The sequence below is a fragment of the Strix aluco genome, chromosome 4 (genome assembly GCF_031877795.1).
Source record: "Strix aluco isolate bStrAlu1 chromosome 4, bStrAlu1.hap1, whole genome shotgun sequence".
In the NCBI taxonomy this organism is placed as follows: domain Eukaryota; kingdom Metazoa; phylum Chordata; class Aves; order Strigiformes; family Strigidae; genus Strix; species Strix aluco.
Genome location: NC_133934.1, coordinates 25,047,725 through 25,061,832, shown reverse-complemented (window position 1 = coordinate 25,061,832; position 14,108 = coordinate 25,047,725). Strand labels below are relative to the sequence as shown.

General features: G+C 36.2%; 1 protein-coding gene across 1 annotated transcript in view; it reads left to right on the top strand.

Moving 5' to 3' along the window:
• Positions 1-14,108, top strand: part of ARAP2 (ArfGAP with RhoGAP domain, ankyrin repeat and PH domain 2) — a 141,503-nt gene that overhangs the window by 67,597 nt on the left and 59,798 nt on the right. The window contains exons 14-18 of the mRNA XM_074822309.1: positions 545-719; positions 2,267-2,401; positions 7,209-7,353; positions 9,710-9,812; positions 10,447-10,645. Of these exons, the coding sequence (XP_074678410.1) occupies positions 545-719; positions 2,267-2,401; positions 7,209-7,353; positions 9,710-9,812; positions 10,447-10,645 (757 nt within the window). The remainder of the gene's footprint in view (positions 1-544; positions 720-2,266; positions 2,402-7,208; positions 7,354-9,709; positions 9,813-10,446; positions 10,646-14,108) is intronic.

The following is a 14,108-nucleotide window of genomic DNA, read 5'->3' as shown; positions in this document are numbered from 1 at the left end:
TAGGATGCAGCAAGATCTTTAAATCCTAAGGAAGATGATCAAGCATCAAGATACCCTGAAGAATAGTTGCCTTATTGACTGTGGTCATAGATTTGAAGAACTACCTATGAATTTCAGTCTGTTTCATAGTAATAGTGTTTAAGGAACAAATCTTGTCTCTTTGGTTGAACTTCTAAGGTCTGAACTAAGATTTTTTCTTTAGTAGTTTGATGTATGAAGGAAAATGAGGGGGAATTTTTCACATAAACAAAAAGCTTCCCCTCCAGTTGTATTGATTCATGTTATCCTTTCCAAGTGAAATTTGTGGCAGCAACATCTTGCAGGGTTTGGGTTGATGATGTTTTCAAGTTTTCTTTTGTTGTTGTTGCTTTTTTCTAGATTCAGACCATACTTTATGATTCCTGCTATTTCTCAGTGTTTATGGTCTTTGAAACTGCAGGGGAACTATATCGGAGGTGAAAGGATTTGCATCTAAATTACATGTACTTGTTGCCAGTAACTTTCTAATTTAAACAGACTTCTTATTTTCCCTCTCCATGATAAGGCCCTGTGTGCTGCTGTAGTTAAACAAGATGTGCTAGAAACTCTGATGTTGCTGTTCAGTGGGGCTGATGCTATGTGTGCTACTGGAGACCCTGTTTATAGTACTCCATACTTGTTAGCCAAGAAAGCTGGACAAAGACTGCAGATGGAATTCCTGTACCATAATAAGTTCTCAGGTAGGATACATCCTCTTTGTTTTGATCTTCTGATTTTATGTTGAGCAAAAGGAAAGGAAGGAGGAATTCAGAAGAAAAATTGGCGTTGAGTTGAACAACAGTGATATAGCAGAGGGGGAGTTGTGATGGTGGTAACTGTATTTCAGCAAACAGTGTAATTGTGTACAAGTTACTTTTATTTTGCGCAGACATCAAGTTTAGGACTTAAAAAAATATTTAAAAAGCCAGTGATAACTCATAGACCTCATACCCTTATTTATAACACAGAAGAATGTCGTCTGTTCTGCCAATAGTATCAGGCTTTTACCAGAAAAGATGAGTATACACATTTAACATGTATCTCAAGTATTTATCTGAGACTTCATTTTTTCTTAAAAAATTATTTAAATTGATACCTATCCCTACTGCACACAGACCTACCTGCTTTTTCACAAACTTTCCTCCTGAAATAAAACTCACCTCTTGAACCTGTAATATGATTTATCCCAGCAAATTTTTTCACATCACAACTTCTGTTACAGCTTAGAGCATGCGATAAACTTTGGCCTTGAAAGTCGACAGTTGTGGTTGCAGTCTGTGACTGTTATGAGGCTCTTGAAAACAGAAAGCTATTCTTAAACAAATAAATAAATAGTGGAGCATTGATGTGCCTGAATGTACCTTTTGAAAGGGCTGTACAGTATCTGAAGCAGTCATGGGAATTAAAGTTCACACACAGGTTTACACAGGAAAAAATTAGCTATGCTATACTGCAGCCAGCATTGTGGACAGACTTCTGCACCAACTTTCCATTGTCTTGTGCCACTCTGCAAAGTAACACTGCATAGGCTGAACAACAGAAGTTTTAGTGGGAAACGCAGGAATGGTTTAGGTCTTCCTAGAGCAAACATGGTACTTTTAAGTTTTGCCTGAGCATTGCTCTATCACAAGTGCCAGACACTGGATTGTAGGATGTTGAGCTCCATCACTGTGCAAACATGCAGCTATGGGGTTTTTGCTAGCTATGCTCTCAAGTAGCCCTAAGGCTATAGAGGGAGGTTTGCTTGTCTTGGCTCTGTCTTTTCTACTTTAAGGTTTCCAGCCAAGGCAGCATCACCATGTGCTGGTGCTAGTGTGTGTTCTTCTCTTCAGAGAAGGGGAGGTCATTGCAAATTGACAGAGATTCTCCGAATCATTGTCTGTCTGCTGCCAGAGTTGGTGGTAAACTTCTAGATAAGCCCTCGAGAGAAACAATTCCCTTCTGTTGAAGTACGCTACATAAGAGACAAAACCAAAAGCTTAGTACACCAGAAAACCATATTTTAGATTACCTTGGCAAGCAGTGGTAGACAATGGCAATGTTGTAACAAATGTGAGCCAATGTTTTTTTTGATATGTAAGAATTTTACTTTTAAAAATAAATCATTAAGATATATCTGTGTTGTAGTAAAGATATTACAAACCAACTATGCATCTAGAGATAAGTAGTTAGGAAGACCTGTGGAGAAATGGTTATAACTGATACAACTGAAATTCTGTATGTTACTTACTCCTTTGTCTTTTAATAGATTTCCCAAACTACGATACTTGTTTTAAAAGTGGTTTCTCTGAAGATTCTTTACATTCCACCTTTCTTTGTGAATTCTTATACAAAGTTTCTTCTAATACTGCTAAGCTGCTTACAGAGAAGAAATTAAAAGAAGGTATTTTACTTTTACTTTATGCATTTGAATAATACATGAATATGTATGGTTTGGATGAATTTGGTTCTTTTTAACTTGTTGCATTACTTTTAAAAAGATAAAATATCTTTGATATGACATATCCTCTTTTGATTCAGTTGATCTCTTTCAGATAAAGGAAATACTGATTGTCTTGATCTCTTTATTCAGTGGTTGACAGAGGAAAACTGAACTACTGAAAAATTTTTCAGTTAACAACAGTTATTGATAAGTAAAAAACACTTAGAAACACTTCTCACTTTACTTATATTTAGATGCATGCTACTAATTGTCAAAAACTAGTTTCCATCTGAAATGATAATATTCCAGAAATCATTTAAAAGTATCACTGACTTTTTAGTAAGAGTCCAAATCGCTAACCCCTAGGATATTTCTCAAGCTCACAAATTCTAAAAGTATTTCAAGTAGAAATGAGCACTTCCAACAACTTTACAACAAATTGAGCTTTGTGGGGTGAAAATGGGTGTACATCACAGTAGAGATACATGATTTTCTGTGTATATCAGTCTTCTGTGATTTTTTTTTTTTTTGAGAGAGATGTTATGAGATAATTTTCTTAGCTTTTTTTTTTCCTTTTTCTCCCCAGTTGTGTTCCTATATTTTCTTCCATCTAAGCTGGATGTGGATTTTTAAAATCTGGACTGATATATGGTTGAGTTTATTGCTCCTAAAATCTTGACATGGCATCCTGTGTCAATACATACATACTTTTGTACAATTATGTCCATGTTCTAATGGTGTATGCCTTTAAGATCCTTAGTGGAGATAAAGCATTGGGTGATGAACAGAACTAATGCCTGATCACAGGCATTTCCCAGCAACTTTGGAACTGTTAACAAAGACATCTGTTGTGGCAGAGGACAGCTGCTTGACAGTACTTTCTTGAGGATTGTTCTGAAACTGCACTGAGCTTATTTAGGAAGGAAAGGAATAACTGCACACCTCACTACTGCTTGCTCTAAGTGCAGACCTTGTTTTCTGTGCTGTGGGTATCTATATTCATAAACAAACTTAAAAAATAAAAAGACCTCACTAATAGAAGTAGAGAGCAGATACAAGGCAATACTACTGGTCTCTTCTAACACAGTGATATGTTAGAAGTGTCGTATAAGTTTGTAAATACCTGTATAGATTCAAGATTTAGCTATAAATGCTCACAAGTTGTCTTCTGTAGTGTTTTTTGGGGAGACGCAGTAGGATTGGGCATCACTAGTAGGATGCCTTAAAAATATTTATGAGGAAAGCCCTCAGACAAGAAACAAATGAAATTTGACTGTCTTCCATCATAAGTTTTTAGAGGACAGAAATGAAGCTGCTTTGAAAGCTTGTAGGCTATTGCTTAGCATTGCACTTACTACTTGGAGGAACATACAGTAAATGGAAAGGAACCAGATTTCCCTCAGCTCAGGTTTTGACCTTTGAAATTGTGATAGTGTCTTGCAGATGGGAGATGATCTGCTGTTTGGTTTTTGGGGGGATTTTTTTCATGGTGTTTGTTTGCTTTGGTTTTGCATTAATGTCAAATTACCCATGTGTTTGTCAGGACTGATGTTTCTGGGATGGGTGCTTTACAGATACATAGGAAGACAGGCTTCCCTGACCATTTGCAGTTCAAGAAGACAAACGATAAATGGGACAAGGGAGGAAGATGTAATAATAACATCCTTTCAACAACAACAAAAAACCTCTGCAATTTTGAAATAGAAACTACTCTTGCCTGAGGGCAATAATATATCTCAGCCATGTGTAAGAAGTATTATGACAAAAGGGTTTTTTTTGCTATTTAAAACATAAAACGTGTAATCTTTTTTTTTTCTCTTCTATGTTGATTTTTTTTCTCTACATCAAAAACTGTTTCTACCTTTATAAAATCTCATTAACATGAAGTAATATGGGATATGCATATTGCACATTGTTGGGAATAGGTGGTAGTATTTTTTTATTCCTTCTTACTGTCTTTAGAAAATAATTTTATGATTAGAGTACTAATGTGAGGGAGATACAGTTTCAGATCCCTCCTCTGTCTGTAAAGATTCAAGTAAGAAGGTTACATTACCCAAAAAAGTGACCTAGCTGTTTAGTTCTAGAGAAGAGCAATAAGCTCTCCTGTTGAAGCAGTTCTGACTTGCTGCAAATTAATTGAGTTCTCACTGGGCCAGAGAGGGAGCACCATTCTCTCACTGAGGATTACAGCACTTGTCTAAATTTTGGGCCCTGTCCCAAAGTACATTGGGCTTTTGATCTACTGATTTTTTAAATTTTTTTTTAGTGCTATGTCTGGAAAGGGCTGCAAGCCAGAATCCTGTTAAGCTGTCTAACCATTAAACCAGAGTTAAGTTCTTCCTCAGTGTTACGAATCTCTGAGGCAGTTGTCAGCCTTGCCTTTAGTGCCAAGGGCTGAAAATTTAAGTGCTGTGTTTGTTGTCACAGAGAACTTTTATCCCTTTTTGGGCTGAGCCCTAATGGTAAAAGGACACTCAAGAAATCATTTGGTGCTATGAATTGGGCCCAGATTTTACAACAACCAGGTGGAACACCTGGAAATACAGTCCAGCTTTTCATTATGTGTGTTTCAGTGCAGGAGAGAGTAAGCCAACTTTGTGTGTACTTCTCATTATAGCAGCATCAGTGGTTTCAGCAGGGGTGCATAACTTTTGAGGAAAGTTATTAATTAACAGCTGTTGATGATCAGCAGGAAGAGAGCTCAAATGCTGGTGCTATTCTGATGCAGTGTATCAAAAAGTAAAGGTTAGAGATTTAGTGGCTCAGGTTTGATTTTTTTTCCTTCTGTTTTTAGTGTAAAAGGTTTTATGGGGCCCTGTTAAAAGCCTTGACATTCCAAGATTGTCCTTGAGAGTTGTAACAGTTTAATGAAAATTGAAGCAGTGAGCTGTTTTGTAGAATAGTCTTTGGGGGATGGGAGGGGAAAAGCTGGGAGACAAAAATCCCTAAGCAATCAAAACCTGCAAGTTTGGTGCTCAACTCCTGTAAAACTATACATTTTCAAACCTCTTATCTTATGTTTATTTTAGTATTTAAAATGTGTATTTAGATAGAACTAGATAGCAAGTAACATGATACAAATTAAATACTAATAAAATAGTACCAAGATATTTATAAAACATGTATAAATCATATAGCAGATAACAGAAAAACTAATTGGATGAAATATCAGATGACGTAATAAGTAAATATTGGCTAACTACAACTGCGTTTGGTTTTTTGTTTGATTTTTGTGGTTTCTTTCCAGAGCTGTTTTACCAAATTCTAACAAATACTTTACCAAAATATTTGCAGCTGTATAGGAGTTTTAAGACTGTAGAAATTAACAGTATTTTCTCTTTGGACCTGCAGTGGTGGGAATAGATGCACTTCAAATTATATTCTAAGAACTAGATGTAAGCTAGAATGAATGCATGAATATTTTGACTAGCAAATAGTCATTAATATGCTATCTCATGTGCTGCATTCATATTTTAGGTTCATAAGAGGGAGCAGACATTTGGTCTTAAATATGCCCAATAATACTTTTAATTTGTTCTGCAGATTTTTTTCCTCCACCTTGTTTTTTTTCTTTTTTTTTAAAAAGTATAGATAGCAATTACTAGATACTCCAATACATCTAATTCAGTTATTTGAAGATAGAATTCTTAACTAGGTAATTTAACCATGCTCAGCAACTGTAAATTGTTGCATGTTGAAAGCAGCCTACAAATGTTAGCATTCTGTAAACTACAGTGTTGCTAAATGAATTTACCCTTGCCAGGTATATGTGAGAATAGCAACAAGAGAGATCTTCAGGTCATTCTAATGTGGACACGCCATCCTGAAATGGCTATAGCTACTGCCTGTCTACTATGTATCCATTTATCTCCCCCCAATATATAGGAATAAATTCTGTACAGTATCATTACTACCTGGCACTTGGGCCTGCATCAGGAGAGAACTGAGCTCAACCACTGATGTGCTGTTAGTTTTTCTGTTCTTCAGTTTGTCATCCTCTACTATTTTGGTAGCATATTTTAAAAAAACTCAACTAATAATGTTAAATAACAATTTCTGATAGTGTTTTCCTTGTGTTTTCTAGCAGCATGCAATGGGTACAAGTTCTGGCATGTATGACACTGTTTTTTCTAGACTATTTGAAAGGCTTAAATTGTTTTTCTTGATCTTGTGACAGTGAGTGGACACCCAAGCATTACCAATCAATTGAAAACAGATTGACTTGGTTTTGGCCTCTAGTTCCAGTAACATGAAAGAAAGAGTAGCCCTCTTTTGCTACTGCATACTCATTCGCTCGCTCACTTTGCTATCAGCTCTTGTCAGAATATATTGTTCTTGTAACTTTCAGTGTTTCTACCTTTAGAGTGTCTTTCCTTTTTGCTTCCTTAACTCTGTTCTGCTAAACATGACATAACTATTCTGCTAAACATAACATGAGAGTACTAGCTCTTCCTCCATCAAGTTCCACAGCAAGTGAAGTAAAAGCCCTATACAATGGTAAAGTTAACTTATGAAATGATTTAATATACTCATGTTATATTTGAAATACTCTTTTCTTAAATTAGCGTGTGCTAGAGTTTCTGTAGATTAAGTAGTATCAAAACAGACTTTGAATTCCTGGCCCACTGAAATGAACACGACTGAGATTTCATCATAAATGTATTACTGTTACAACAGGCTATGCATCCTGTGAGGCAACTTCTATAGGAAGCGGTAATTTTTATTATTATGCCAACTGACTTTTCTATTATTTCTTTAATTACAGATTGCAACAAAAGATGGTGCACTTTGGAAAGTGGCTTTCTGAGCTACTATGAAAATGATAAAACTACCAGTCCCAGTGGTATGATTGACATCAGTGAAGTTATCTGTCTTGTAATGCACAAGTCAGACTTCTTTTTAAATAGAGGGTAGGTTCCCAAATTAATATTTCAATAAACAAACTCAGGTATTTCAAAGATTTTATTCTGGGTTTTCAGAGCTGTTCAATTGTTCCTGAATTTTGAACATGCAATTTAGAAAAAAACTGAATTATGTTGACTTCAAGAAATAAGTGCTAAGTGGTATTTGGGGATTTTATTTTTTTATAGTGATATAATGAAAATGTTAGGGTGATTTAAAAGGGCAGCATAAATTAGATACATCTGTTTCTTATTAAAACTGTAATGCATATTCTCAGTGCTTAAAAGGTTACATGATGATAAATTGAACAATTAATACTAATTTTTCTTTCTGGGATTGACCTCTGCCTCAAGCCAAAGCACTTGCTTTGTTTCTTCCTGATAATAATGCAGCAGATTAGAGTTCTCCACAATGCTTTTGATTTTGGTCACAAATCTATCCGTCTTTGAAACTGATTCCTTGTCCTGCAGCTGAGGACACTGTGTTGAACATTGTGTTAGTTTGAAGATACCAACTTTTTTTTGAGGTCTTGTTTTTCTTTTGTAACTCTCTCACATCTCATTTGTACATTAAAAACAGCATGTGGAAATTCACCTAAATCTGAGTTGCATCTCAGTGGTAGTTGTTATTAGGACAACATTTTTGTTTACACTCTACTTTGGATCTGACTAACAAACTCCATAACACTTCCTTTTAAATTCCTTTATGTGTGTGAATGTAAAATAGCAAGATCTTTCAACAGTATAATACTGTAATGCGTGTAGTTACAGATCAAAAGTGTCTGCGAAGAAAACAGTCTATTCAGTAAGCTTCTAGAAAGGGTAATGGGAAGAAAGGACTTTGCTACTACAGAGGTAAAGGGAGTTCAGAGGGGAGAAATCCTGAAACATGGTGATGTCTCAACGTTCTATAAAATACAGTGGAGATGGCCTTCACTGTTCTGCAGTAGCATAGTTTTGTGATATCCAGAAAAAAGAAGAATACCACTTTCTTCTTTTGTCATCGAATCTAACCTGTTGCCTGCTACATCTCCAAATGGTTCCATTTCAGGATAATATATAAATTAAAAACATGTTGGCTGAATACTTCACTTTTAGGGAATGACTAACTTCCTGCTGTGATTTACCTGAAAATGGGTAGAAAACCACACAATTCTCATAAAAGTGAGGAACTTCCCTAAATTTGGTATTTCCTGTAATGAAACAATCGGTCCTTAAAATGTCTATTTTATTAGTCAGAATTAAGTATTTACATATAGTTTTCAAAGTGGTTATTGAAAATGAGAGAACTGACTCATATTCCATTCTCCAGATTTAGTTGAATCTCCAGCACTGAAAGGAAAAAGCACATCTATTTGTATTCTAGGGAGAGGTCACAAATGAAATCATACTATAAATTGAATCATAATTTATAAGTTAAAGAGTGACCCTAAGTCCAACAAAATATTTACTTTTCAAATTCCACACCAATTTCAACTGGTTTGCTTTTTCTTCTTTTATTATTCTTATTATTTGTCAGTTAAAAATGGAAAAGCAGGGTCCATCTGTTTAAATAATGGTATACTTTTTAAAAAGAAAAAAAACAGGAACCGCCCCCCAAAAACTTTTAAGAATTTCTTGAGCTACAGCAGCCTCAAAGGGTAGTCATAAACACAACAGAACCAAACTCTTCTTGGTGGTGGCAGGTGATACAAAGAGTGGCAGTGACCACACATTTCACTTTAGGAGATTCAGGCTGGATGATAGGAAAAGCCTCTTCATTAGAAAGGGTGGTGGAGAACAGGAACAGCTTGCTGAGAGAAATGGTAGTTTCCATCGTCGGAGGTTTTCAAGGCTTTTCATTGCTGTTCTGATCTATGGTTAGTGATAGTCCCACTTTGAGCAGGCAATTAAACCAAGTGGCATCTAAAAGTCCCTTTGAACCAAGATTTCTGTGATTCTGTGGTACCTTGTTTACAACTTCTCATTCAATGTGTTGGTCTCCTTATGTTAAACCTAACCAAAATGTTTTGAATGCATCACAAAAATATACTTGCTGAAATCACATGAACATGCAAAACCAAAAAATTACCTGTGAATTTTAATGACTATATGTAAACATTTTATTAATTTCAAAATTACTGAAAAAACTATTATGTAGTAGTCTCTAACCACATATTATTGACCTGAAAAGCACTTTGATCATGTTGTGTTATAAAATAATCTGTTATTAGCTGGGTTGTGCTTGTAAGATTGGAGGAGAAATGGAGATGGATTCCATTCCATAGATATGAAATAATGAAAAAGTAGAGAGAGAAATGGGACCCTTGTGTGTCTACTGTTACAAAGACTAAATACAGCTGCCTTTTTCCATTGCTTGCTTTAGGGACATCTTTACTTTTGAAATCTACTTAATGTCAGAACGTGTTTTTCTATTTGGAGCTGAAAGTGCATATTCACAAAGAAAATGGACTTGGGCAATAGCTAAGGTAATACTGATAATTATCTTTTCCAGTTAGGCCAGAAGCCTTTGCACAAAGAATAGTCATTGGTAGCTTAAAATCCTCTGAGAAGCCATTCTTGATGAATACTGATTGAGCTTGTGTGTAAAGGTTTCTTGTGATCAGGAAGAAATAACTCCTGTGATTTAATGTTTGAAATAAGATAATAAAATAAAATGGAAAAGGTATTGAAGCAATATTTTAATGCTGACCTTAAGAATATGTTAAAGGTGCTCTAGTACAAAGAAATATACTGTATGAATTTATTTCAGCTAAGTTGTTTATGGTTCCAATTCTGTCATTTGCTGAAGCAGAATTCATAAAGCAGTATTGTATTTTATACAGTACCAAATGCTAATAATCACATTATTAATTAAATCAATTTTAGTTTAAAAACCAAAAATGTTTGAATTGTGGAGTATGAAAGGAAACAATATGTTATACTTGATTTTATAATTTAAATTTAGTGTATATATGGGTTTATGAATGATAAATCTGAAAGTCTTATTTTTTCACTGTGGCTTTCATCCTTGAATCTTATAGATTTGCAATATCTTGATTTTATTTTTTAGGGGAAGAGGGTTTTTTTTCTTCATCTGACTCACCCCATTTTCTTTGGTAGCATTTTGTTCCCCCTGTGGCTGAATGCTTATTAGAGAGAGACTGTGACCTGATTGGCCAGCTGTACTACAAAGATTGCCAGAACCTGGATCAGTGGAGAAAAGGCTGGTTTGCTATAGAGAAGTCAAGCCTTTATTTTTGTCTTGAAATGGAGAATGCTGAAGAAGACTCCATATATCTAAGGAGATTGCAAGAACTAAGTAAGAATTTTGTTTAACATCTAGAATTCGGAAATGCTCTACAGAATTAATTCACTGTTAAGGACATTTCTTTTACATTTTAAAGTCAAAAACATTAGGGAGCTCAGTAACTATTCCTTTGCATGAGCCAGATGCTCTTCCAACTCTCATCTGAATATGGAGTTGATAAAGTTCTATCTTGGATTTTTTTCCCTACTTAGTGGCACACGCTAGAGAGGTTTTTTCACAGCTTCATAATGAATGAAGACAATTTTTGTTCCAGTTGCAGCAGTATCTTTCTTACAAGAGTACAGAATTGAATAATAACATATAACCTTTTGGGATTATTGTCTCATATTTTTGACAGGGCAGAAATACTGCAGAACGTGTTCTTGAGATGATTGACAGGACTAGTTTTAAAATACTCAAATGTACTGAAAAATAATAATTCTCTTGGAAACCTGTTTCACAGACTAATAGACTTTTCTTTTTTTCTGATACTAAAAATATTCTTTGCTCAATATCATGACGTGGAAAAATAAGGATATTTATACAAATGGTCTTCTATGACCAGTTTTATATCATTGTCTGCAGTTATTCTCTGAATCCTCTTTAAGCATATCTGCCCTATTTGTTTTTATATTGAACAAGGCAATATGTTATGGAGAAAAGAAGAAATAATTTGAGATTTTATATTAAAGTAACATAGAGAAGACAATTTAGCTCTTTATTGACGATCCTCTTTGTAACTGCTGTCACATTGTGGACTGTTTTGCAGGAACTTGCCTAAATGCCATTGGGCTTTCTACTGTTTATTTACTGCCACCTTATATTTGCTGTGAAGGTGTTTTTTAATCAGGAGTATTTTTATGCCTCTAGCTATTTTTAACTTGTGAATACTTTTTGATCCTGATTCAGAATTAAAAAGTTAGGCAGTAGGAGAACTGTTTCAGATATTAGTTTTGATAATTCAACTCTAATTGCTCCTACCCTTATCATATGAGCATCCAAAATCTACGTATTTCTCAAATTGTCGTGGTTTAGCCAGGCAGGCAGATAAACACCACATAGCTGCTCGCTTAATCCTACCTCAATCTCTCAGTGGGATGAGAGAGAAAATTGGGGGAAAAAAGTAAAATTTGTGCATTGAGATAAAGACAGTTTAATAGGACAGAAAAGGAAGGGGAAATAATAATAATAGTAGTAGAAGAATTAGAATATGCAGATCAAATGATGCACAATGCAATTGCTCACCACCAGCCAACCAATGCCCAGCCAGTTTCTGAGCAGCATCCCTCGGTCAGCTTTCCCCCTAGTTTATATACAGAGCATGATGTCATATGGTGTGGAATATCCTTTCGGCCACTTGGGGTCAGATGTCCTGGCTGTGTCTCCTCCCAGCTTCTTGTGCCCCCCAGCCTACTTGCTAGTGGGGTGGTCTGAGAAGGGGAAAAGTCCTTGACTTAGTGTAAACACTGCATAGCAACAACTAAAAACATCAGTGTGTTATCAACATTATTCTCCACCCAAATCCAAAACACAGCACTATACCAGCTACTGAGAAGAAAATTAACTCTGTGCTAGCCGAAACCAGGACAATATCCACCCCTTATTCTATATCATTTATGTCATGTCCAGGTCCCACACTTTCCAATACATCCTTTCCTGTCTTTTGATATATACACACATATATCCTTCCCTTAGCCTATGGGCCATCCCTCTAAAGTGTCTGCTGAGTTCATTTAGTCCATGACTTTAAGCTCCATCTGTCATAGTAGTCCTTCAGGGCAGGAAAGATTGTGTGTTGTGTTGGATTGTTGCATGCTGAAGCCAGTTCCAGTTTCATCACTGCTATGCTTGTCTGGTCCTATCATTGCTGCACTTTGCCCATTCTCACTAAAATGTATTCTTGATTAATCTGGGTAATTTTTACTGAAATACTGTTGATATGGCATATAGCAGCCATAGTAGTGATGATATACAGTATTATATAGCAATTAACATTATACAACTCAAATCATTGGCTATTTTCACCCAGAACCAAATCCCCTTGAGGTACACATTGGGATTCCCCATCCTTCCATATCACCCACCAAGTGCACCCAGGTCCTTGAGCAAAAGCAATCCCATGGATGCGTTTGCCTTTGCCCAAGACAGGAATAACCCAGACTGTCTTCCCCAGCCTATTTTTCATGTGCACTACAGAAACTTTATCCCCTTCTATACTATGTAAAAGTTTTCATTGGTCAGAGCCAGCTTGAATGACAGATCTCCTAGTGTTGACTAACCAGGTGGCTTTTGCTAAATGTCTACCCCAGTATTTGAAGGTGCCACCCTTCATTGCTCTCAGTGTGGTCTTTAACAGTCAGTTGTATTGTTTGATTTTCCCAGAGGCTGGTGCGTGACAGGGGACGTGATACACCCACTCAATACCATGCTCTTTGGCCCAGGTGTCTATGAGATTTTTTTGGAAACGAGCCCTGTTGTCTGACTCAATTCTTTCTGGGGTGCCATGTTGCCATGAGACTTGTTTTCAAGGCCCAGGATAGTGTTCTGGGCAGTGGCATGGGGCAGGGGATATGTCTCCAGCCATGCGGTGGTTGCTTCCAGCATTGTAAGCACATGGCACTTGCCTTGGTTGGTTTGTGGGAGTTTGGTATAGTCAGTCTGCCAGGCCGCCCCATATTTATATTTCAGCCATTGTCCTCCATACCAAAGAAGCTTTAGCCATTTGGCTTGCTTGACTGCAGTGCATGTTTCCCATTCATGGATAACCTGTGCAGTAGTGTCCATGGTCAAGTCCACCCCGTGATCCCGAGCCCATCTATATGTTGCATCTCTTCCTTGATGGCCTGAGGAGTTATGGGCTATAAATAATTCACCCTTGTGTTGCCAGTCCAGATCCACCTGAGCCATTTCAGTCTTAGCAGCCTGATCCACCTGGTTGTTTTGATGTTCTTCAGCAGCCCGACTCTTGGGTATGTGATCATCTATGTGATGTACTTTTACAACCAAGTTGTCTACCCAAGCAGCAATATCTTGTCATAGTTCAGCAGTCCAGATGGGTTTACCTGTGCATTGAAATGAAACACACATTTAGCTTTTGGTTGAATTTTGGTTTTGGTTGGTTTGATTTTTAAGTATTAGTTGTATAACAGATTTGTATTTCTTGGCATTATTATATATCCATACTCATATCTTTTCTTTGATTTCTGGTTTACCCAAATTAAATCTGCTGCACTATTAAGACTGAATTGTGTAACTGAAACTTGCAAAACAATGAATCATCAGTGGAAGTATAGTCACTTACCTTCTTGATATTTGACTCAGTAAATGTAAATGAGGCAAGGAGTATATGATACAAAACCATCATATAGCATGCATCAGAATATGTTTATTGAGCTTCATTGATATTCAGGACTTTACTGTCTTTGGGAATTAGTTGAGATAAGATGTGGATTATATATAAAACCTAAACTTCGAA